This window comes from Anabrus simplex, chromosome 1 (genome assembly GCF_040414725.1).
Source record: "Anabrus simplex isolate iqAnaSimp1 chromosome 1, ASM4041472v1, whole genome shotgun sequence".
Classification (NCBI taxonomy): domain Eukaryota; kingdom Metazoa; phylum Arthropoda; class Insecta; order Orthoptera; family Tettigoniidae; genus Anabrus; species Anabrus simplex.
This window is the reverse complement of record NC_090265.1, coordinates 1305118682-1305145372: the sequence shown is the minus strand read 5'-3', so window position 1 is coordinate 1305145372 and position 26691 is coordinate 1305118682. Positions and strand designations below refer to the sequence as shown.

Genomic DNA, 26691 nt, shown 5'->3' with positions numbered 1-26691 from the left:
CTGAGGATGTGGCATGGATAAGAAATTTTGTGGTACTTTCTTGTTCAAATGAGTTCCCAACTTATCTTTGCCTTTGTCCTTTTTTAGATCATCGTGGACACCGCAATGAATTGCAAATTTATACCAGCCAAAATTAAGAATATGTCAGTTTTAACCATACCTTCATGTGCCGTCCTGACAATGTCCAACAGCATTTCAGCATGATTTTAACAACAAGCACTGTTGGAACATTTTAACAGGATGCTAAGAATTTAGAGCCTCATTTAATTTTGTTATATTTTACACAGTAGTTCATCCCAGATTTTAATGTCAATTGTGTGTTTGTACATTTTTTAAATTTATTAGATGTATTAAGTAGGTGGTTTGAAAAGTTCTTGGAATGTACTAGAATTAAGTACCTTACCTTGGTGGAACTGCTTTTATTTTTCAACATAGTCTCCCTGTAGGCTAATGCATTTGGTCCAGCAATGTTCCAGTGCCTTGATCCATCTCGAAAATGAGATTCCTCCAGGCCTGCAAAATACCTCTCCAGTTCGGCTGTCAGTTCTTCTCTTGTAGAAAATCTCCGTCCACCGAGGAAAATTTTCAGCTTGGGGAATAGATAAATCAGGTGAATAAGGTGGATGTGGCAACAATTCGTACCCCAGTTCATGAAGTTTTGCCATGGCAATAACACTTGTGTGCGGCGGAGCGTTGTCCTGATGAAAGATTACCTTTTTCCTTGCCAAACCAGGCCTTGTTTCGCGTATCTTTTCCTGTAGTTGGTCGAGGAGGTTTGCATAGTATTGCTCCGTAATTGTTTGGCCAGTAGGAAGATAATCTATCAGCAGAATGCCTTTTGCATCCCAGAAAACTGAGGCCATGACCTTTCCAGCCGAACGCACTGCCTTTGCTTTATTTGGTGGTGGTGAATCAGCATGTTTCCACTGCTTTGACTGCTGTTTTGTCTCTGGGGTATAGTAGTGGACCCAAGTTTCATATTTAGTCACAAACTGGCACAAAAAGTCTTGTTGGTTGCACTGAAAACGGGTCAGACTTTGTTTGGACATTTCCAATCTGGTGCATTTATTGTCCAATGTCAAGAGCCGTGGCACCCATTTTGCAAATAATTTTTTCATACCCAATTCTTCGGTTAAAATATAATATACCCATTCATAAGACATCCCTACGGCTTCAGCAATCTCCCGCACTTTCAGTCGACGATCCTCCATGACCATTTTATGCACTTTTGCGATAAATTCTGGGGTCGTAACACTTTTTTGCCGTCCACTACGCGGATCATTATCCAAGCTCTCCCGACCAAATTTAAACTCACTGGTCCACTTGGCAACAGTTGAAAATGAAGGAGCAGAGTCCCCCAGTATGTTCTGAAAGTCGGCATGAATTTCCTTTGCTTTCATACCTTTCTTTACAAAGTATTTAAACATTGCTCGAATCTCAGTTTTTTCCATTGTCACAAATCACTACGCGGGAACAACAACAAAGCGTCGTCACTACCACACTCCTGCAGCTAGAGCACTGACTAGCCACGTGTTCACTCACAAAGGATGTGTGATTATTGCGCGGGAACCTCGTTGCTCTAGCACTGACATCTAGCGGTGATTCCGAGAAGTTTTCAAACCGTCCTCATACATTAAGGCTGATGATGGCCAGCCAAGGCCAAAACTAGTCCCTAGTTTAGAAATGTAATTCAGAGATTGCATATCATAGTATTGAAAAGGTGGACCATTACGATATTAGTTTTATTATTATTATTATTATTATTATTATTATTATTATTATTATTATTATTATTATTATTATTATTATTGTGATCACAATTCAATACGGATCAAAACCATGAAGTTTATATCCTATGATTTCAGGTCTCATTTCATCTATTCCTGCGGCTTTATGACAATGGAGTTTATTTACCATCCTTTCCACTTCCTCAAGCGTAATTCCACCTACATCATGTTCCTCCTCCCCATGAGCTTCGTTATTCGCGACACCGCCAGGAAGATTTCCTTTTACGTTGAGAAGATTTTCAAAATATTCCCTCCAGCTGTCCAGTAATTCCCTGGGATTTATTATGAGTTCACCTTAATTACCTAAAACACGGTTCAGTTCCTTTCTCCCTCCCTTCCTAAGATTCTTTATTACTGTCCAAAAAAGTTTCCCTGCTGCTTGGCCTAGCCTTTCCAGGTTATTACCAAAATCATCCCATAACTTCTTTTTGGACCCAACAACTATTGTTTTCCTCTGATTATTTCATCTATGTACAATTCCCTGTCTGCATCAGCCCTTGTTTGGAACCATTTCTGATGAGCCTTCTTTTTATGTTTACAAGCTGCTCCCACTTCATCATTCCACCAAGATGTTTACTTTTCCCCATGTTTACACACAGTTGTTCCTAGGCATTCCCTTGCTGTTTCTACTACATCGTTACAAAAATATTGCAAAGTTTGGGCTGGGAAGACTTGGGAGAAAGGAGACGAGCTGCTCAACTAAGTGGTATGTTATCTTAAAACAATTAAGTTTATTAAAATGGTCAACCTATTCAATACAATACATTCATAAGAATGTTTATAACTTATACATGACACTCAGATTGGGACATGTTTTATCCTAGTTGTGGGTATCTTCGGCTTAACTCTCATCCTCTAAATCAAATGTTATCGGATTCCCGATATTCTCATATTGAACCATCTTAATAGCTAAAATAGTATGAGTTAAAAATACAACAGGTGAACAATTATTTAATGGAATTCTTGAAGCAGTCTTTAAAATTAATTCATTAAAATATCTGGTGTTGGCACCTATTAAAATATTCAAATATTATCATGTGGTTTAGGTACCTTCCATTATAAATCAATGTTTAACAAATAAAGATACATTAACACTTGATACAAAATAAACACCACATTAGAATACTATGTGCAGTCACAGGATGAAGAGATTTAAGATAAAAGTTATCTGGATGTTAATTAAAATTAATTAAAATGTTTGTTGTCTGATAACAAACCTCTTGATGTAACTAAAATCGTAGTCCTATTTTTCCTAAGTTCAAGTCTTCTTTACAAAAGGCACATTAACACATTGTGAAATCAAAACAACTGTGAGTTATACTGTAGCCTAGCACTTGGGTCATGCTTATTTAAAAATGATCTATAGTTGTCTGGTGACCTAATTTACTCGCTGTAATGGTTTGGAGAATATGAGATAATAAGGATATTTAGATCAAAGGTAATTCCAAAGTGCTCAAAGCATGTTATCTGCCACAGTCCTGATGTTGGTTAAATGGGAGACTCTCGAAAAACAGCTTTTAAGTTGGAAGAATGATATCCACTGAGAAAATAAAGTTGTTAGAATGTCTGTAATAGAACTGAATAAGATGTCTTAGAGAAAAATGTGTGTTATTTGTTATTTGTTTTACGTCCCACTAACTACTTTTTAAGGTCTTCAGAGGTGTTATTTGTCACATGAAGAGCTATGTTATGGGGCTTTTTGCTTACCTCCTTGTGTTTTATGTGGTAAGATCGTATCACTCATGTTACCAGCTCGACTGATAGCTACTGCTCTCGCACTTCACTTGTAGTAGCAGTGTGATGTCTTAAGTGGAGGGAGAGTAGGGGAAGGAGGGATGGGCGGAGTATTACATATCTGATTGGTCAGTGGGGGCGTGTTAGTAGCGGGTGACTGCGGGAAGTTATGTTATTGAAAACTGTAGGAGTATTTGGGGGGGGGAAGTTTAAAGATATTTTTAAACATGCAACCCTTTATATTTAATAATTGCAGTAATTTAGGTAAAGCTTCCTAAGTGGGATTCTTAGTATCTGAAGCATCGTTTAAAGTACGGTCTCTATTAAAGTACTGATCCAAAAAAATATAAATATTCTCATATTCATTCACCTTCTTTTGTTCAACTTCTTGAGGATCGTAAGATCTTGATTTATGGTTGTAAACTTATGGCCTGTATCTCTCATATGGATGCTCATCGCACAAAACTTATTGTGTTTACTCATGTTATAATACTCCTGGTATCTAGTGTGGAAGCTACAGCCCGTTTGACCTATATAAGAACAAAAACATTGTGCACATGTTAGTCTGTAAATTCCCAAACTTGTGAAGGGATCGTTATTATGGTTTACAACGTTATGATTGAAAAATTTATTGTAATTACTGTTTTGAGTTTTGTATATTATTTTAATATTTTGTTTTTTATTTTATTTTATTTTATTTTATTTTTTCAATGAGGACCACCATGTTTATTACATGTAAGTGGTATGTTCGAGCTGTCATTGAAGAGATGGCGTGGAATGACGTTAATAGATGAATACGTTTCAGTGGTGTCTTTAAAAGGGGCTGCCTGACCGAGGCGGTAAAGGCGTGCTCGGTTCGCCCGGAAGGACGTGGATTCTAATCCCTGTCAGGAAGAAAATTTAAGAAACAAGATTTCCACTTCCAGAGGTGCACATGGCCCTGAGGTTCACTCAGCCTAGACCAAAAATGAGTACCAGGTTAATTCCTGGGGGCAAAGGCGGCCGGGCATAGAGCTAACCACTCTACCCCATCAAGTGCTGAGGTTACAAATAGTGGAAGCCTTTACCTTCCACCACTCCAAGGGCCTTCATGGTCTGTACAGAGATGACTTTGCTTTGGTGTCTTTAAAAGTAGGAAATATCCCAATGTAAAGATAAAGTTGGAATTCAAGAGGACAAATCGGGGCAAATATTTGTTTATAGGAAGTGGAGTCAGGGATTGGAATAACTTACCAAGGGAAATGTTCAATAAATTTTCAATTTCTTTGCAATCATTTAAGATAAGGCTAGAAAAACAACAGATAGTGAATCTGCCACCTTGGCGACTAACCTAAATGCAGATCAGTAGTGATTGATTGATCAATTGATTGATTAACGATTATTGATTGATTGATCAATAAAGCAGTGGAGTTTCCCTGTTGTACTAGGATGAATCTAGCTGGGAATAATATCTTCAATGCAAGTTGTGTCTGGGTATGTAGTCCATGAATCAAAAAGAAAAGTACAGTTCTCTTCATAGAATGGGTAAAAGGCTTCTTTAAATGATTAAATGATTGTTTCAACTTTTTTAAATCCATTTTTTTCCTTATGTTGTGGCAGTGATAATGATGTTATCAGATTGAAACATTCTTTTAGACGTTATTGGACCAAAAGTTCCTGTTGGCTCCTGAAGAATAATAAAGAGAAAAAGATGGTGATAGTAATGGTGATGGTGATTGTTGTTTAAAGGGGAAGTACAACTTAGTAACCATCGTCTCTTAATAAACTAAATGTAAACAAAACTAAAAATAAATAAATAAACACTTATTGTAGGCATTGTTGTGTGAGAATGTGCGAGTGCATTAACTCATTGAGTGATTGGTATGTGTGTGCTATTCCCCAACAAATGACAGAGGCCATTTAGATTGCATTTTGCCTTTAAATCCATGTTGGTCTGTGTTTTTGATAGAGTGAGTGCAGTGTATGAAACGCTCTCTGTTACTCTCAAGAAATGCCTCTGTAGCTTTATCCTCCTTGCTTCATCATGATGATGGGAGTGGAATATGCATTTTATTACATTCCTGTTCCTAATCTCATGATTCTTTTCTTGAAATAATTGATCCAAGAGTGAGATACTCATAAATCCTTATATTTGATGGCAATTTGTTGAGAATTTCCAAGGCCTACATTTGCAGGTCTTTGCCATTCACATTTTCCCTCGATCTTCAGCATGTTTATGATGAGAAAAATAGGTTTTTTTAATATATTTTTCATATTCAATGCAGATATATTTTCCACTAGTTTCTTTCATAAATGAATTTGTCATTGTGATATAATGCAACAGAAGTTTCTGGGAATATATGATACTGAATGTTGCATTTACCACTTCATTCTGGTAAAATTTCACTGCTTTCCTCATATACAGTAGTTTTCGCACCTACATTTACATTTTTATTACAGGGCTTGTGACATAGCTTGAACCAGACAATTTGAAGGGTGACTGACTTGTCAGTGTCACTGGATTCTAAGGATTCAATATCTGACTAAAAGTTTGAATTTGGGCCTCCAGCATTACCTCTGGCAGGTGAAAGGTTCTTGCATTGAATTTCACTAATGGCATCACTATCATGTGAATCACAATCACTTCTTTCACGTACATTGAGAGTTGTCGCTCATACCAATCCACTCCTGTATGACTATTTTTATTCAGCTCATTAATGAATTGGTCCATTTTCTTTAATAGTTATGTTTCCCAAAGACATAACACTTTCATCTACAGAAGTAACTCAGCGTGAACTCAACAATATTAATGGGATATACATCTTTTTGTATGGAGCTTACTGCAAAAGTTAAACAACCCTCAAAATCATACTGGATAATGACTCATAGCTGTTCACTTGTATTACTGAACTTGACTCTCAGTTTTCCGCTTGCCACTCTACTGCTACCTTGCCCACAGTGAGGGCTGTACATTCCAACCTGTAGCAACTATTATCAATTTCCTATTGCTTATAAAAGCTGGGTGGACTCAGGATATCTTATTCATAAGTTAGAAGTAACAGACATGAAAGTAGCAAGAATGATTGCTGGTACAAACAGGTGGGAACAATGGCAGGAGGGTACTCGGAATGAGGAGATAAAGGCTAATTTAGGAATGAACTCGATGGATGAAGCTGTACGCATGAACCGGCTTTGGTGGTGGGGTCATGTGAGGCGAATGGAGGAGGATAGGTTACCTAGGAGAATAATGGACTCTGCTATGGAGGGTAAGAAAAGTAGAGGTAGACCAAGACGACGATGGTTAGACTCGGTTTCTAACGATTTAAAGATAAGAGGTATAGAACTAAATGAGGCCACAACACTAATTGCAAATCGAGGATTGTGGCGACGTTTAGTAAATTCACAGAGGCTTGCAGACTGAACGCTGAAAGGCATAACAGTCTATAATGGTAATGTATGTAATGTATGTATGTATGTATGTATATATGAATATTCAGGAGTTTATTTTGAGGCATTGCAGTGGGAATAGGGAGTTAATTTTTTGTATGTGGTTATTTCGGTTAGTTCACCAAAGTTTTAAAGTAGGTGTCAGATGAAGTGTGTGATACTTTCTTTGTTAGTTCTTCACTTATTCATTGTCAAGCACGCTAATGTTATGAAACTAAAGTTGAGAGGTACAGTTACAACCCATAGAGACTTGAGCACCTATCCTCAATTTAGTTTCTCTATTCAAATAATTGGACAGAATTGATTTGGGACACATGTCCACTATCATAAATGCACAAGTAAAAGCATGTCAAAAACTTGGTCTCTTTGTGTCTCAAATATAAACACACATAGAGTGTCAACAACCACAGAAATGATTTAATAGATACTCTCTTGTTTTTGTACCTATACCTAAATTACATTGAATCGAGTGAGGTATGTAGTAAAAGCTTCACCAAGGTGAAGAGCACTAGCCTGCATCATTCAAGTATTTTTAAAATATATATTAATTCCTGTTTCTTTCTTTCTTTTTTTCTTTCTTTCTTTGTCTATTTCTTTTGTTTTTTGTGGAGTATAGTTAACTTTTTTTTTTTCTTGAGTTTGCTTTCAATAATCATTTCATTGTCAAGACATTTCTCATGTTTGGCTAGTTCTGGGTCATGGAATCACCTCCATAAAATCTCTTGTAGGGGCTGATGATCTCAGTGTTAGATCTCTTAAAACAACCACCACCATCATCATCATCGTCATCATCATCATCGTCATCATCATCATCATCATCACTTCACTGAACTGTAATCGAACTCGTAATCTATTCTTCCATTAGAATTAATTCACACACTTATGAGGTGTACTTTTGGAATATAACACTATACTTTCCTAGACATACTGCCAGTACTCTTACTTCTTTGGTTAGCATTATTATGTATAACTTCTAGTCCTATTCTAAACTTTTCTGGGCTAGAAGCAGTTTTCAGGAGTGTATACAACTGTATTTTGCCCTCGGAATTTTGTGAGATAAATGGCTTAATTACAGTACTCTTATTTTTCTTCATTTTTTTTTTTTTTTTTTTCATAGATGGTCATGAGAAAGACACGGAACTGGAATTAACTGCAGATGAGATTTTAGCAGATGGCTTGGTGTTCCGAGATAAGAAGAGCCCTAAAGATACTCAGCTGGAAGTTGCTATTGGTGATGGTATGGAGTTCACAATTCATGGTGAGAGACTTTAATTAACTATTTTATTTCAAATACAATTGAAGATACTGTAATTGTTTCATATTCCAGGCCAGCCACCTGTTTTCCCATTACTATATTTCAACAAGAACATCAGTACACTCAGCAGTGTCTGACCACAAGGATCCTGAATTCCAAATACATTTTTTTATAGCACAGGAGTGATTTTTAAAATAAGAATCAAACAGTTGTACAATTCATCCATTGTTGGAAGCCCACACATACAGGAATCTGATGGTTTAAGAAATCATATTCCTATCTGAATATGCTATAATTCAATATTTATATATAGGCATGAAGTGAAATCCAATTTGGAATATTCTGTGTCAGTGAAACGTACAGCCAATTGTAAAAAATATTTAAAAACCCAAGAAGAGGACATGAATTGAATAATCTACTACATGATCGTGTACCCCTAGCTCAGGGACAAAATTCCAGGAACACTTTCCTTGGGGTTAACCATTTTTTTGTATTCACCATTGGCTGCTCTCTCCTTGGAAGTCAACGAAAAACCTTCAGTTCTGGAAAAGATTGGCAATGAGCCTCGTAAACCCACTGTCCTTTTTCAGATTGAAGACTTTGGCCAGAAGTTTCTGATGGCTGACAGTATCATACGCTGCCAATAAATCCTCAAATGCTACACTAGTAACCTTGCAGCATTCAAATCCTTCCTCTATAAACTTTGTGAGATACAGAAGTTGCCTAATGCAGCTTTTACTGGGATGGAAGCCAGCTTGCTGTGGTATAAGTAATCAGTCAATCATGCGTAAAATGCAATTTAGAATCATTCTTTCTAGTAATTTGTAGAGTTTTATGAGTTCTATAAGCCTGAAATCTTTTGGATGGTTCTCTTCCTTCCCAGCTTTCAGTATAGCAGTTACTCTGCTTTTTCTCCATACCTTCAGTATCTGACTTCTGCTTATGCAGTTGTTGAAGAAGCTGCAGAACCCATTCCTTTGTTTTTGGTCCAAAATTCTCAGTCTGTTCTGATCGAATGTCATCCAGGCCTACTGACTTGCTGTTTTTGCGTTTTTTAATAGCCTTATCCAATTCCATCATGTTGAAGGGTACAGTGAGGTAGTTTCTTTCTTTCATGCACTCTGTTCGTATTTTGGGCTTTCTGACTTTATGAGTTGCCTTTCTAGTCAGGAGTAACTGATGTGCAATTTGGTTTGCATTGATGTTAGTGTATCCAGTGTTCTTCGTAGGAACGTAGTAAGGTGCTTGCGTAGTCTCCATGCTTTATAACTGTCTTGTCGGGTCTCGATCTTCTTCTACTGTCTTGTTCTACTGATACCATTTTGCTGTACTTAGAGAGGATGTAAGATGGTTACCAGTTTCGATTCTTTCTTCACTGAACGGATTTTCTTTGAATAAAGTTTTATACTCCTTGAACTGAGCAGCTAGGTCTGAGGTGAGATCTGGGTTGTACAAAGTCCGACAACCACGGGCTGTGGATGTTCTGGTGTATTCCATCACAATGGCAATAATTGTATTGTAAGCTTCAGGTGTTGGCCCTACAGTAGACACATCAGCATCCAACATCTCTGTGGACTTTGGCCAGTCAGCCTTCTTGATATTATACACTGGTGAAAAATGAAATCCCGACCCCAAGAAGGAGTTGTGCTAACTGAAGGAAATTTGGGAGGCACATATGAAATATGATGCCTATTCAGATCTGCACACTAGTTGGTGCTAGTGGTGCCATTATGACCTTGCAAAGCAAGTTTGCTTTGAATACGTGTTTTACGCTTTGTGAGGGTTAGTCATCATCTAGTGTTGATGTTGTGAAGTAGGTGTGAGTCATACAAGCCTGTAAGAAGAAGAAAAAGGCAGTATCAGCAGCTTACTGAGTTTGAACATGGCCATGTAATAGGGCTGTGAAGAAGTGGATGTTACTTCTGCAATATTCCAGAAAAACTTAACAGGTGCAACGGTCTTGTCAATAATGGTCATGGTAAGGGCTGTCTCATGAAGACCAGGGTCTATTTGCACACAGGCTGCTATTGAGAGGGAAGACCGCCATATGTCTGTAGTGAATCATACTGCATCTTCGGCAGCCATTAGAGTTTCAGTTGACACCAGAGTGACACAGTAAACTGTAACAAATCGACTACTTGAGGGATAGCGCTGAGCCAGACATCCTGTAGCTTCCATACCACTAATTCCAAATCACTGCCATCTTTGACTTTATTGTTGTCAAGTTAGAGTTCATTGGAAGGTGGAGTAGAGATCTGTTGTATTCTCAGATGAGAGCCATCTCCGTCTTGGTGCTAGTGATGGCCATAGGTTGGTAAGGAGAGGACCAGGTTAGCGCTAAGAACCAAGTTTTCTGCAGTGTTCGACATACTGGACCTACTCCACAAGTTAGGGTCTAGGGAGTGATTTCCTTTGACAGCAGGAGCACTCTCATCATTATCCCAAGAACCTTGACAGTGGATTTGTACATCAGACTGCTGATTGAACTGGTTTTGTTGCCATTCACTAGCTGTATTCAAGAGAGAGTTTTCCTACAGGATAACGCTTGTCCTTATACCACTACTGTCATTTGGTGTGCTCTACAAGGTGTCAACCAGTTGCCTTGGCCTGTGAGATCACCAGACCTTTCGCCTATTGAGTATGTTTGGGATGACAAATCCAGAGTTATCAAATACCAGCATTAACCATTGCTGATTTGTCTGACTAAGTGTGACAGGCATGGAACTCCATACCATAAAATAACATATAGCACCTGTACGACTCAGTGTATGCACGTTTGCATGATTGCATTCAAAATCATGGTGACTATATTGGTTGATAATGTACCACCAGGTCACATGCCTTCTTATGTATACTTGAACCTGTGACCTGGAAACTTTAATCAAATAAATATGTTATGTAGACAATTGCTTAGCCTAAATAGCATTCCTGTGAACTAATGTCTTCTTAGTGTTGGGATTTTATTTTCTGCCAGTGTATCTCCTGTGGAAAGGAACATTCCTGGTTCTTACTACAGCATATACTTTACACTTTATTTGTATGTGTTGCATGTTTGGTACTGGACTACAGACTGACTTTACACGCAGCTGGCTGACATTGTCACTGCTGAATATAAGATCGGGATTATACAGTTATCTCTTCTCCCACTACCACTGCTAAGGGATGTTGGTAGTTTGCTATCGTGTATGAGTCAGCTGTTTTATCTCAGCCCATTCTTGCATGGCAGTGCCATTCTAGTCATCAGTCTCATAGCCCCAGATAGTACTATGGCGTGTGTTGATTTTGAAAGTCGGAAGGTTTATCCACTGTGAATTTAGTGGTGGGTGGCTTACAGAGAGATTAGATTGTGCAGTTATTGATGTCAGTGGTGAAGAATTCAATATTGTTTTCCTTTGTGAAGGCTGTGGATAGAATCTGAACATCTGGTCAGACAAGAATGGCACCTCCATATTTATGATGGAGTCTTTCAACAACAAGACACATTCCATTTACTTTTGGTCGTTGCATTTTACTATCTCTGTGTTTCTCCTGTACACATAGGATGTGACATCTGTGTTGACTGCATAGATCTTGTAACAGATTTTCTTTGACTGATGATATGCCTTCAGTGTTCACAGAGATAATTGTTAACTGTGGCCTTGACCGAGCTCGATAGGTGCAGTCGCTTAAGTGCGGCCAGTATCCAGTAATTGGGAGATAGTGGGTTCGAGTCCCACTGTCGGCAGCCCTGAAGATGGTTTTCCGTGGTTTTCCATTTTCACACCAGGAAAATGCTGGGGCTGTACCTTAATTAAGGCCACGGCCGCTTCCTTCCAATTCCTAGGCCTTTCCTATCCCATCGTCGCCATAAGCCATATCTGTGTCGGTGCAACGTAAAGCAAATAGCAAAAAAAAAAAAAAACTGTGGCCTTGATGGTGATGTTTCACATACATATAAATGTCATTGTATGTATGTATGCATTTTTGTTGCTAAGTCCATATGAAAGCCGAGCCACGAGAAAATGGTTAACAGAATTTAAAGAAAATTGGTGAATAGAGTCAGGGAATAAGAAGCTACAGTCTAAGTTATGAACAATTTTATTCACCCTGGATGAAATTGTAGTTTAGGGGAAGGCTCCTAAATTTTAATTTTTAATACCTTTGTTATTGGTCCTATCAAAGTGTACTACATAACAAAAGTTGTAGAAAATACAATTTCCGATCATTTATGCTTTATTCACTTTAATCGTACCCACTATGATAAGAGTGGTATTTCGGAGTCAGAAGAAAACTAAATGTGAAGGCCTACAATATCGAAAGTGCATAACATTGATCAACAATAACATTACGTTGACCATTGTTTGTTGTGATGTTCTTTGTCTCTTATGCTGCCACTCAACTCCGATAGATGGGATTACTGCTGCATACCGAGTATAACAGCCTGACTGAATATTGGGAGAAATAGCTGGGGAGTTAGAAAACTTTCTTCTTTAGCATGTCATTCCTCTGGTTCATACATTTTCTGATACCGTACTGCTGGTACGTAACACACTGGTGCATCATAGTATTCCAGTTATTCGATCCCTACTCTTATGCGCTGTTTTGAATGAGCAGTGTACACACTAAGGCAGAGTAGTATGACCTGGTCTAGAATTACAATTGAGGCATATCCCAAATTATAGCACCACAATTCACTAAATAACTCAAAATTCAACCCTGAAAAGAGCCGTTTCTTGAAAAGAGCTTCTTCCTCTTAGCTTTTATGAAATTCTACATTCATTTTATTCCAAACCAGCAGTGAAGAGGGGGTTTCTCCTCTAGCTTGGAGGAATAATTTTTCCTCCAAGTCAGATAGATTTTTCCGCCGCCAGTGTAGTGAATTAAGATTTTCAGTCTCATCGGGTGCTCCTAGGAAACAGATTAGTAAAAGGGCATAGTTTTTGCCCTGGGAAACTGCACTATTCGACGCGCCCTCCACCCCCCACCCCGAAAAGAAACAAAGAGTGTTAACGGATCACGACTGTCTGCGGCCTGGTCATTCCAGCTGTGGAACTTTGGACTGTTAGTTCGGCAATGTAGTACTGTTCGTTAAAAGTTAGGAAATGTGTGGTTTTCCATTTGATCGAGCATTTCATGTGAAAGCATTGCTTTTACTCGCGCCATTCCTACTGACGATGTTAGGCCCCTTTAAACAACAATCATCATCATCATCCTACTGACGTTACTGTAATGACCTATGTTCATCTCAGTTAGGAACACCACTAAGACAATATTTCTGAGTATGTAAACAGGCAGGTGGAGAGTGAGTGTCTGTCATTATAATGAAATTCCCCAACCTGATTGTGACTGATGCTAGGCAAGCGGGCCTACCATTACAATGTAAATTCCATCACCCAGTCTTCATATGAGAAAAGACATTTGGTGATTTCTCTGTCACATTTCTAGGGAAACAATGATAGCTATGCAATTTAATGCAGTCTTGCTCACAACGTGTACACTACCTAACCTACAATTCTGTATACAATGTAGATTTCCGTAGCGAAGCATGGGTACATCAACTTGTTTGGCTCTATTTCTGGATTGTACGTACATTTTGAACTTTTTACATGTATATTTGATGGTTTGAATCACTTATATTGTCCGGTTCCATGGATAAATGGTTAGCATCCTGGCCTTTGGTCACAGGGGTCCCGGGTTCAATGCCCGGTAGGGTCAGGAATTTTAACCATCATTGGTTAATTTCTCTGGCATGAGGCCTGGGTGTATGTGTCGTCTTCATCATAATTTCATCTTCATCATGACGCGCAGGTCGCCTACGGTCGTTAAATCAAAAGACCTGCACCTGGCAAGCCAAACATGTCCTCGAACACTCCCGGCACTATAAGCCATACGCCATTTCATTTTCATCACTTATATTAAAGATGGGATCCTCAAATTCTGCATGAACATTGGCCCACTCAGTATCTATATGAGAGCCAATTTCTATGTTTGTAACTGTCGCACGAGTATCTGAAAAGTAATGTACTATGAAAAATCTGTACCCATATTTCACACTATTCAAAATTCTTATTCAGTCTTACTCATAAATAGATCAGATGCGAGAAAATATCATAGGATCAGCCATTTAGACCGCTAAATGTGGTGTCTTATCATACAATCTGGTTGTCGATATGATGTAGCGTTTACCAGCAGTTACATTTTAAATGGTGGTGAACATGTATATACTTTCTTATGTCAATCTATATTTATTATTGAAGTCTTTTTGTAGCCATCTACAAAGGGTGTGTGTATGCTATTGTAATTAATACATTACAAATCGTTAATGACTGTCAGCAGCAGGGCGTCTGCTATTGTAATCAGTACTCTCCAAATTGAGTTTGACTGGCAGTAGGAATGGGGTCCCTCTCCAACTCCTGTGTACAATTGTAATGAATTATTTCCTTCTTGATATGATTGGTGCAAGGTTAGCAAGCATGGAATTTTTTTTTTTTTTCAAGACTACTTTACCTGATTGCGTTTGGCAGTAGGAAAGAGTGTCCGCCATTATAAACAAATTCACCCATCTATAAAGTGACTGACATTAGGCATAGTGGCCTGCTATTATAATGGAAACTCACAAACTCGGTGTGACTGGCAGTAAGCTGACTGGCATTAGGAAGAGGAGCTTGTGATTATGATGATAGCAGTACAACTCAATTTTGACTGGCAGTAGAGAATGTGCCTCCTATTATAATAAAAAATCCTCAACTGTTATCAGTCTGGAAGTAGGAAATGGGGCCTGCCATTGCAACGAAAACTCCCCAAATGGATTGTGACTACGTAGTAGGTATTGGGGCCTGTCATTATACAGAAAGTCCCATCTCGATTGTGAATGGCAGTAGGCAAGTTGACCTGCCGTTATCATCACAGCTCCACAACTCGCACATTATATTGGAAACAACATATGTGGACCTCCATATGCTGCTTCTTGAATAACATTAAGAAACATGGAATTTAAAAAAAATTATTGTTTACTGCATGTACGGTAATTTAGATTGATATCCGTATACAATGTAGAATACCATAGCGAAGCACAGGTACATTTGCTAGTAGGCTATATAAATGATATGAGAAAAGAACTGGAATCACAAATAAGGCTGTTTGCAGATGATGTTATACTGTATAGAGTAGTAAATGAGTTACAGGATTGTGAACGACTGCAAAAAGACTGGACAATGTTGTTTGTTGGACGGGATGGTAAACAGGATGGAAAGTAAGGTTTTAAGAATATTGAATTTTCACGACCGCATTGTAATTGAAACAGACTCTCAATGTGTTAGGTCGTGTTACGTACATGTAGTACGTGTTGAAGAGACGTTAAGTACAGAACAAAAATGGCCAGCCGGACACCAGTGGGATCCGAACCCACAACCTCCCGATTTCGCGTCGGTTGCTGTACCAATTGAGCTATGGTGGCCTAGGCCATCTTTGTTCTGTTTGAAAGGATCTGAGCTACAGGTCTGGCACTGCTGCTAGCACACTGTAGAGTGCGTTTAAGTCACCCGTTGTGGGGCATGTCAATGAATTGACCATAGCTCAATTGGTAGAGCAACCGACGCGAAATCGGGAGGTTGTGGGTTCGGATCCCACTGGTGTCCGGCTGGCCATTTTTGTTCTGTACTTAACATCTCTTCAACACGTACTACATGTACGTAACACGACCTAATACGTTGAAAGTCTGTTTCGATTTAGGTTTTAAGTTTTGCCAAGAGGAAAAGTCCTCTCATTTGGAACCCTTACCAGGATTACCTATCATCACCATAAGACCTATATGTGTTGGTGTGACATAAAGCCACTAAGTAAAACACTTTCAAGATTAAAATTATTGTGTCCACCTTTTCAATACAAATATATTTTTTAGTGATTAAATTCTACATGAATTAAAAACACCAGTTAGGGACATGTTTCGCCCTAGTTATGGGCATCTTCAGCCTAATACTAAATCTTAAGGTCAAGAATTAAAATTATAAACCTTGGAACTTAATAGTAAACTTAACTTAATACTAAATACAATGGTCTTATGCTTTTTACATAGTTTACAATATGTACAGTATGTACAATATGTACAGTATGTACAATATGTACATTAACTTTGTCAGAATTTACAAACAATGAAATAATTTATTTTATAATGACTAGACATCCAAATTGTAGATTGGATTGATCACAGCATGAATTGGGGTTTCTCAAATTGTATTGACTAGAGATTTATCATAGCGTGAGTTGGGTTTCTTGAACTGTTATGGTCTCCTGAGTCATAAGAATGGTTACAAAACCGGAACCTTGGTTAAAGTCGTTCATGTCAGGGTATGAATCAGTTGAATATGAGACAACTCCGAGGTTAATCCAAGCCGTAAATCAGAATAAAGTTCCCAGTATGTTTAAATCACAGAACGCATGCGCTCCAATAGCCACGCCTAATGCCAGGCCCGCCCAATCCAATTCGAGTAACACCTCTCAAGCAACAACACGGACGCACGATTTGAAACTCACTCCCCCCTCCCCTCCACGCTCCACCCCTCCGTTACAGCATCAATACTACTCTAGGAGTAGCAAGCTTAGTCGTTCAGACATAACCGGAATGATTAATCCCAGCTACGTCGACAAGACAAGTAAGTTCATGTGATAAACACTCACTCTACAATTATTATCATATTGGGTTCCACATTCATCATTCTAATTCCCTGTTTTTTTCTCTTATCCAGTTACGGACAACTCATATTCCTCACAAGATTGAACAATGCATCAATGGGAAGTTAATCAACAAGAATGATGCAATATTCCAAAAAAATTTATCCGATCAACAATAGTTTCCAACATATATGCTTCAACCTTAAAACATAACCATGCTTCTTTCTAAAGGAATATTCAACTGATTCATACCCTAACATGAACGACTTTAAACAAGGTTCCCGTTTTGTAACAATTTTACGACTCAGACGACCATAACAGTTGAAGAAACCCCAACTCACGCTGTGATAAATTTCTAGTCAATACAATTTGAGAAATCCCAATTCATGCTGTGATCAATCCAATCTACAATTTAGATGTCTAGTCATTATAAAATAAATTATTTCATTGTTTGTAAATTCTGGCAAAGTTAATGTACATATTGTACATACTGTACATATTGTAAACTATGTAAAAAGCATAAGACCATTGTATTTAGTATTAAGTTTACTATTAAGTTCTGATGTTTATAGTTTTAATTCTTGACTTTAAGATTTAGTATTAGGCTGAAGATGCCCATAACTAGGGCGAAACATGTCCCTAACTGGTGTTCTCAATTCATGTAGAATTTAATCACCAAAAAATATATTTGTTTTGAAAAGGTGCACACAATAATTTTAATCTTGAAAGTGTTTTACTTATTGTATCTTTAATACGGAACAAAATAAGATTAGTTACTTGTAATATAAAGCCAATAGCAAAAATAACAAACAAAAAAAAAAAAACAGAGGATTACCTGATACAAGAACTGGAAAAGATACAAAGAAAAGCAGCATGATTTTTTCTTGGTGCTTTCCGACAAAAGAGTAACTACATAAATGTTGCAAACTTGGGAGTAAGGAGATGAGCTGCTTGACTAAACAGTATGTTCTGAGCTGTCGGTGGAGAGATGGTGTGGAATGACCTTTAGGAGACGTATAAGCTTGAGTGGAGCTTGTAAAATTAAGAGAGATCATAATTATATATAGGTAAAGTTGGAATTCTGGGGCAAATATTCATTTGTAGGACAAGGAATAAGGGATTGTTATAATTTATCAAGGGAAATATTTGATAAATTTCCAAGTTCTTTGAAAACATTAAACAAAAGGTTAGCTAAACAATTGATAGGAATTCTGCCACCTGGGCGACAGACCTGAATGCAGATGATTGATTGATCGATCGATCGTCATCCAAGCTTTGCTGTGGCAGCCTCCCAGACTCTTCATTGTGCGTGGATGCTTATTCTGTACTAAATCAAGAACATTCGAAACATTTAGTGGCAAGTGCAGTGGTACACCCAGGCTCCTTCCTTTTCTAGGTGTTCCTGTAATGTACAGTTTTGCAATGTAGTTCAGGACTGGCTCAAGGGCATCTCTTATATAACGTGTCAAAAATTTCTTTTCCATTGTCTGGATATACAAAGATAGAGCAATGAGCTCTCTTATCTCATACACACTAACAGGTTTTCTTTATCATTAAAGGTTTCATTAATTACTCTATTGTCTGGCCCTGCGGTGTAGGGGGGGCAACGCGTCTGCCTGTCACCCCGCGACCCCGGGTTCGATTCCCAGCCGAGTCGGGGTTTTTTAATTGTAAATAATTAATATCCCTGGCCTGGGGACTGGATTTTTGTGTTGTCCTTAATGTTCCTTTCCTCACATTCAACACTTTCCACTTCCACCATTTCCACATACACGCAGGTTCACAACATATGGTGCAAAGTAGGGGCAAAAGATCTTCTTAGGTCGACGCCCCGAATAAAGAGCATTTTTTAAAAAAATATTCTATTCCATACAGCTTGGGAAAAATGAAAGAGGCAACCTGTGATAACCATCTCTAGCAGAGTCAATTTGAATATATTCATAGAAGCCATTTCATAATTTGTAAGATTGAGTGTTGAATTCAAGTTGGTATGTAATATCGAGTAGATGTTTTAAAGCTGTGTCGATAAAGTTACCTAAGTGGCCTCAGTTTTTCTCCAGCATAAACAATATACCAGTAACTAGTAACTAGTAAATGACTTTATTTTCCTCCGATCTACAGCATTGAATCTTTATTGATCTACTAAGGAGAAAAATAATAATGCCCAACCTAGGCAGCTTAATCTAACATACACATATAATAATTCCTGTAAAATAAACATATCTGACACCAAAGCAAGGAAAAAAAGCCATATTGATATAAATAATAATAATTGAATGGCAACGAGGCAGAATGGTCTGTTGTCCCTAGTATAAGACAGTATGGCACTATGGCAATGAAAAACTAACTGGTATCATATTGCTATGTAGAGTACGTATGATGTTGTGTCAGATTTGCATCCGCACTTTAAACAAGACAGTATGACAGTATGGCAATGAGAAGCTAAACTGGTAACATATTGCTATGTAGAGTACGATGTTGTGTCAGATTTGCATCTGCACTTTAAACAAAGAGTATCTCACTTCCGGCTGGGTTTTTTCGCACTCAGCATATTCTTTCTTGAACACTGACCTCTCTGGTTCTCTACTTAAGTTGCAAACCTGGCTTCGTATTTCCTCCACTGTAGTGCCAGTGTGCAATTTTTCACCTTATGTTTCGTTACTGTTGACCACTATTTGAACTCTATTGTCTCACTAAATTTATTATCTTTAGAATCCAGACAAATCACTACCTTAACTGAAATCGTATTCGCTCACCATTACCTTGGACTCGCAGCTCATATACCAACCATCTCCACATATTAGCTTTATCCTTAACACCTATCCAATTTACAATCACTCTCTTCCTCATTCTCTGCACACTTTACTGCCTACAAATTTAACTGTTTAATCACTCTTGTCATAGTTACGAATAACACACAAACTCCGCAATTCTCATGTGCACACCAATTTACTTTCTACTGCAAATTGCCTTTTTTGCTTCTTGTCACTATGCCTTCGTCCAATTTGTTCTTCTTACCCCATATCTCCCTTAGGCTCAAACTTCTCCCTTTTGCCAGGGTACCCCTTGCTTCTTCTTCCTGTCTCCCAGCCGTAATTTCACTTCCTTTGTGTGCTCTTGTCACATCTTGTGTTTCCGCCCCCACAATCACTTCCTGTATCTTCTCTTCTTCTCTCCCACAGGCCTTCGTCCTCTGCTCCTTAAATAATGCCCTGGTCTCGCTGGTTTCCTTCCTTATTTCCCTCCTCATCTCAGCTGTTACCTCTCTGGCTCCTTCTTCGATTGATTTGTAAATAGCTTCTATCAAGTTAATTTCTTCTTGCTGCGAGCTTTAATATACCAGTACAAATAGATATACTTTGTCACAGACAATGCTGTGTATGGTATAAAGTTGATAGAACATAGAAAATACCGTCTGAAAGGTACTATCACTCAGGATAGTTAGGCTCAGGGATAGTAGCCTCAAAGCCTCATTAGTTGTGAATGTTGATCTTCATGACCTAGATTTGTAGTGCAACAACTGTGCTCCACTTAGTGTGATGTCATAAGGATGTATGATTTTGAGTTCTTGTAAACTCTGAGGTAAAGCTGGTCACATACAATTTTGATGCCCATTTTATAAGAGCATTTGCCTCTTAGGCATCAAAATTGTCACTTCCTCATCACCTCTGACAGGAGGTATTTCTTCTGGAATGATTTCTGGAATGATTGCAGCTGGTGATGCTTTAGATGCAGCTTGTTCATGTTGCTTTATAAATACTGTGATCCTCTTTACTTTAAATTCAGCCTGTCTATTCAGGTGCATATCTAGTCCCTCTTTATAGATGTTGATATTATTTAAATCTAATTTGGTAATACAAGCAACATTACAGATATCATAGGCAGTACATCTCCAGTAGATCTTCCTCCTATCTCAACTTGAGCATGTTAATTGGTAATAAGAATTATTATACACAAGAATTTTCTTTCCTTTTGCAGATGTGTTTGCAAATTTAACATTTCAACCAATTGCAACTGAATTACCCATGAAAGGAGAACTTACAAATTAATAAAAGCTGCATCAATTCTCTGGACATTTTACTTAAATTCATTTATGTAACCACTATTGAGCACTTAACATACCGTATAAAACGATTAACAGTAAACAAATTTGAAACCTGAAAATAACTTTAGAATTAAAATACATCGTAGCATAAAATTTTGAAACAAGATAGGATGTACGACAACTACAGATAGGATGTGGGAAGAGGCTGGAACCCTGCTTGAAAGTTGAATGTAGCCTTTTATATATCACCATTCTCCCATACCACTGTCAAGGGTCACCTAACCACAAGCAAAAATAAGAGTATACCTGAGTGAAAATCAATAAAATTCATTATTCAGTAGATATCAGTAAAATTATCCACACTGCCATACAGTTTTCATCTGCCGAGACACTAACTTCGCGGATATCCGTGCAGGGCTCTACCTATGAAGGTTGTCATTTTTAGTTACCTCTTATGACTAGCAGAGGATACTGTGAATGTAATCTGTCTCACATCCACAATCGTTAATTCTGAGGTATTCTTTAGATTTGATAATTTATGAGTGGTTTCCTTCTTTCATAACTGTTCTTAACCTCTTTCATGATTTGTTTTTTCTTTGAACTTGTAATCATATTTACTCAGTACATATAGGATGTAAACTAATGAAGTTTCTGTCTTTGAATAATTATTTTCTTTTCTTTGCTGAAGGAGACTTGAAAAATAAACTGAAGAAAGGAAAGCTCATGATGAATAATACAAAAGCAATTGGGAATTCCATTAATCATCAAGACAACAGGATAGAAAATGATTATATGAACCATCATCAAACAGAGGACACTATAAGGTAAGGAAAACTGTACACAGTATCTTAAAACTGAGTGTTATTGAAAGGACATTAAACAAATGGCATTACCATCATTATCGTGAGACTGAGATCTAGTAAAATTACTAGAGCCGGATGTTTAGGCACTTAAAATGGTTAAAATAGGTGTACAATAGATTCAAAATGGGCACTAGCATTTTTTTAAAGGCAATTTAAAATATATGATTTATTATATATATATAATTATTTAATTGATATCTTTTAGGTTATACAGTCTGTCAAAACTAGTTTATGAATTAAAAAATTTTAAACTACCCGAAAGAAAGAACATATGACAGAATTATACCTGAAAAAGAAACAGCTTAATTAACAATAGAATGACATGTTTCGTTCTTGAAAGAACATTAGATTCTACCAAATCACCCTCAAAAATATTTACAAATGTATAAACATTTATGTATCAATCCTTAATTACTTGTAATTTGGAATTTATCTTAATCTCCACGGACCTATGGGAGTAACGGAGTCCCACTACCATTTGACAGGCGAAGGACTCCTTGGAAACAACTTGGCAAATGAAATGGAATTTATCTTTATCTCTGCAGCCTACCATTATTGAATAAGTCATGTTTGTCATGAGACTGAGATCTAGCAAAATCACTAGAGCCCAGATGTTTAGCCACCTAAAATTGTTAAAATAGGTAGGCAAAATAGGCACTAAAATTTAAGAGAAAGGCTTTAATGGTAGACTGGAGAGAAGTGAGGACTTGATGAAGGTTTATCCCAAATTACAAGTATTTAAGGACTTATGGTTTGGGTTACTGTAGTCATGTCCTAGTTTATGAACCATGAGCAATGGCTGAATGACCTAGTAAGTGGTTCTGAGAGTTGGGATACCAATTGCTATGGAATGGGAGTGGGCATCTCGGACATATTCTGAGTCATGGCCCTCCTTATGCTCAGGCGGCTAGGACTATACAATCCACCAGTGGTCCCTAACTTGCTAGAGGAGAGATTCTCACTGGAACTATGTGTAAGTAAGGCAGCATCTTGCTTCACAGAATTTTCACTGAGCATGTCCAGAACATTTTAAGCAAGCCTCGGACCTATGGGAGTAATGGAGTCCCACTTCCATTTGACAAGCAAAGGACTCCTTGGAAACAACTTGGCAAATGAAATGGAATTTAATGGGGAGCTATCAATATTCATGTTCAGTAGTGTTTTTAAAAAATAGAAAAGGTCACATTGTGAGGATAAAGTTGGAATTCAAGAGAATAAATTGGGGCAAATATTCATATAGAAGAACAGGAATTAGCGATTGGATTGATTTACCATGGGAGATGTTTGATGAATTTCCCAACTTCTTTGAATTTACTTAAGGAAAGACTAGATATAAAAATGGCAATGGGATAGGACAGGGCTAGGGCTGGGAGAGAAGAGATCATCAATGTTTTAATTAAGGTGCAGTCCCAATATTTGTCTAGTGTGGAAATAGAATACCACAAAGAACTGTCTTCAGGGAGCCAGCAGTGGGATTCAAGCCCACCATCTCCCAAATGCAAGCTCACAGCTACATAACCTGAACCATGTAACCAACTTGCTCAGTGAGGAACTTCCTGGCAATATATACAGGGTGACCCAAAAGTCCGTTAACATTTGATGAGACAATACTTCGCGGAATATTGGAGGTAGAGAGGTAATAATTGACACACATGATTGGCATGACATGGGGTTTTATTGGCACCAAAATACAGTACGGTACACAAAATCATCAACAGATGGTGCTGGACAGCAACACCTCAGGTACAAATGGCCACAAATCCTTGACATGGCATGGGGGTTTATTGATACGAACAATGAGTGCTCAAACAGGCCAACAGATGGCGCTGGACAGCAACATGTCAGTGATGCCATATGAGGCCCATATATGGTATAAATGGAGCTGTCATGAGAGAGGGCGTCAGATGCACCTGCAATCGCAGCATGTCATGCTTGGCCTCCCTGGTCCCCCGACCTCAATACATGTGATTATTGATTGTGGGGTTACCTGAAGTTGCAAGTCTACCGTGATCATCCGACCTCACTAGTGATGCTAAAAGACAACATCCGATGGCAATTTCTCACAATATCTATGGATATATTGTACATTGTGCCCTCAACTACAGGTATTGTTGATGAATGATGGCTGACATGTTAAGCATGTGTTTTAAAGAACATTGTCTTTGCTAAACTACGACAAATACTTTAATATGACAATACCAGACAGCTTGCGGTTTTCAGCGAGAAAGTCAATAGTGCTGCCACCTACATGGCTTGGTGTGACTAACTCTTCAATTACCATAATACCAATATAATGGTCCGTTATTGGACATTATAAATTTTCCAGCTAACTCATTCTTGGTTGCCTGCGTTTCGCCCTCGTGTGCTAAGTTAGGCTCATCAGTTGGGACTTAGCACACCACCCAAGACGCAAGGCTAGTGCATACCGTGGAGGCCACTGCATAGGCTACTTGAAGCCACCAGCTGTGCCAATGCACTATGAGAGCTATGTCTCATTTTCAAAAATTGATGCCTGCCTGGCCATCAAATGATGTAGATGTTGATTCCCATAGGGAACCTAAAATATTTGTCTTGAATGAGTAAATTTATAATACCAATATAATGGTCCATTATTGGACATTATAAATTTTCCAGCTAACTCATATTTTAGGTTCCCTATGGGAATCAACATCTACATCATTTGATGGCCAGGCAGGCATCAATTTTTGGAAATGAGACATAGCTCTAATAGTGCATTGGCACTGCTGGTGGCTCCAAGTAGGCTATACAGTGGCCTCCACGGTATGCACTAGCCTTGCGTCTTGGGTGGTGTGCTAAGTCCCAACTGACGAACCTAACTTAGCACACGAGGGCGAAACGCAGGCAACCAAGAATGAGTTAGCTGGAAAATTTATAATGTCCAATAATGGACCATTATATTGGTATTATAAATTTACTCATTCAGGACAAATATTTTAGGTTCCCTATGGGAATCAACATCTACATCACCTTCAGTAACCAGCTGGCCATGCAATAACATATGGCCATCTGTATGATTCTTGGCGCACTGGCGTGTTGTTTATAATGTATTAGTGTTTGTCACTAAATAATACTGCAGTTATATTCCAAGAAAAGTGTTAATGCGCTGATCAAATTACCCAGCAAGATAATGGCATGGGAACTGATAAGGACCGCAAGTATTACAAAGAAGTAATGACCTCGCATCTGTGTTGAGGTTACATTATATTCCCTTAATATTAAAAAATCAATCAAATAAGTCACACTAACATTTCATTGGAGTAAAACCAATAATATTAACAAATTTGGAACTCATGTACACTCAAACTTGGTAGCCCATATTGTTAAACAGTACCATAAATTTCACAATCGGAAACTTGGGGGCCCTGTAGCATAATGGTTATCGTGGTAGTCTTGAAATTGAATGCCGTGAGTTTCGAATCCAGTCAGTTCTTTTACTGTAAGAAAAAAACAATAACAATACCATAATAATTTTCTTTATGTCCCACTAACTACTTTGACAGTTTTCGGAGACGCCGAGGTGCCGGAATTTAGTCAAGCAGGAATTATTTTACGTGCCAGTACATCTACCTACATGAGGCTGACTTATTTGAGCACCTTCAAATAGCACCAGACTGAGCCAGGATCGAACGTGCCAAATTCGGATCAGAAGGCCAGCACCTCAACCGTCTGAGCCACTCAGCCCGGCTTAAGGAAATTATTTCAGTGTATTATTGGCACAGGCTTGAGCATCAGTCCACCTAGTTTAATACATGTGTATGGTAATTCTTCATTCATAAATTTGTGAAAGAGACTTTAGGAAATTCTGAACACTTCGTCCATGTCAGGAATATCGTAGTTCACTCACGTAACCCCAATATGTACTATATATATACAGATTGTGTATTTTTGCCTTCAGAGGTGAAACAGAAAATACTAAGTGCAGCAAAAGCGAGATACCAGCGTGAGGCAAGTTCCCCTGTAGAATTCGAGAAGATCGGCCGTACCGAAGTAGTAGAAGAAGAAGTCAAAATAATGGACCAAAACTCCTGTTCCTTAACTGCAGCTTCTCCTTCCCAAAATCTTAATAAATCATAGATGTTGTTAATTTATCTGCCCCCTCTGGTGCTTTGGCTGAATGGTTAGTGCTTCGTGGCCCTTCTTTTTTTGTGTGTGTCTGTTATATGGTTGACCAATCGTACTTCGTCTTAAAGCAATAATCACCACCACAGAATGGTCAGCATACTGGCCTTCGGCTCAGAGAGCCCTGGTACGATTTCCAGCTGAGTCGGAGATTTTAATTGTGTCTCTAATTCATGTAGATCGAGGGCTACGGATTTGTGTTTTCATCCATACGCATCTTCAAATATATACAACACATTACACAAAAAGCAACCACGGAAACACGCAATAGTGAATATATATCACTCCACATGTGATTGGTATTAAGAAAGGTATCCAGCCGCAAAACTAGGCTAAGTCCATACAAAGTGCTGCGCCAGGTAATTGGGGAAAGGCTAGAAAGAAGAGGAGAGAGTAGTTGCTAAATATTCCTCCCAGAGGCTAGGTGGATCCTCATACAACTTCTGCCTTTAGTTTTTAAGACATAGCGAAAGGCACGGCTAACATAATGCTCGTTTGGAGGTTTATGAAGGAGGCATTTCATATTTTAAAATTTCATTCTTAATTATTATGATTGTTCAATTATTTTAACAAAAATATTTCCAATGAGTGTAGATGCATTCCTCTCAACCGTAGCATAGACAAGTATGCAGTTCACACCAACACGCTAGATGTTACCACCATCACTGTTCACACTCCACTCAGTGCTGTTGAGATAGAGCTGACCGGTATTGGTGTATTAAAGTATTTGACAATGATTGTAATGCTAATGATTGCTTGTGTGTTGTATGGAACACCATCTGTTGGTAATTT

General features: G+C 38.2%; 1 protein-coding gene across 1 annotated transcript in view; it reads left to right on the top strand.

Moving 5' to 3' along the window:
- Positions 1-26691, top strand: part of para (paralytic) — a 947817-nt gene that overhangs the window by 748626 nt on the left and 172500 nt on the right. The window contains exons 23-24 of the mRNA XM_067137715.2: positions 8076-8205; positions 21585-21720. Coding sequence (XP_066993816.2) covers positions 8076-8205; positions 21585-21720 — 266 coding nt within the window. The remainder of the gene's footprint in view (positions 1-8075; positions 8206-21584; positions 21721-26691) is intronic.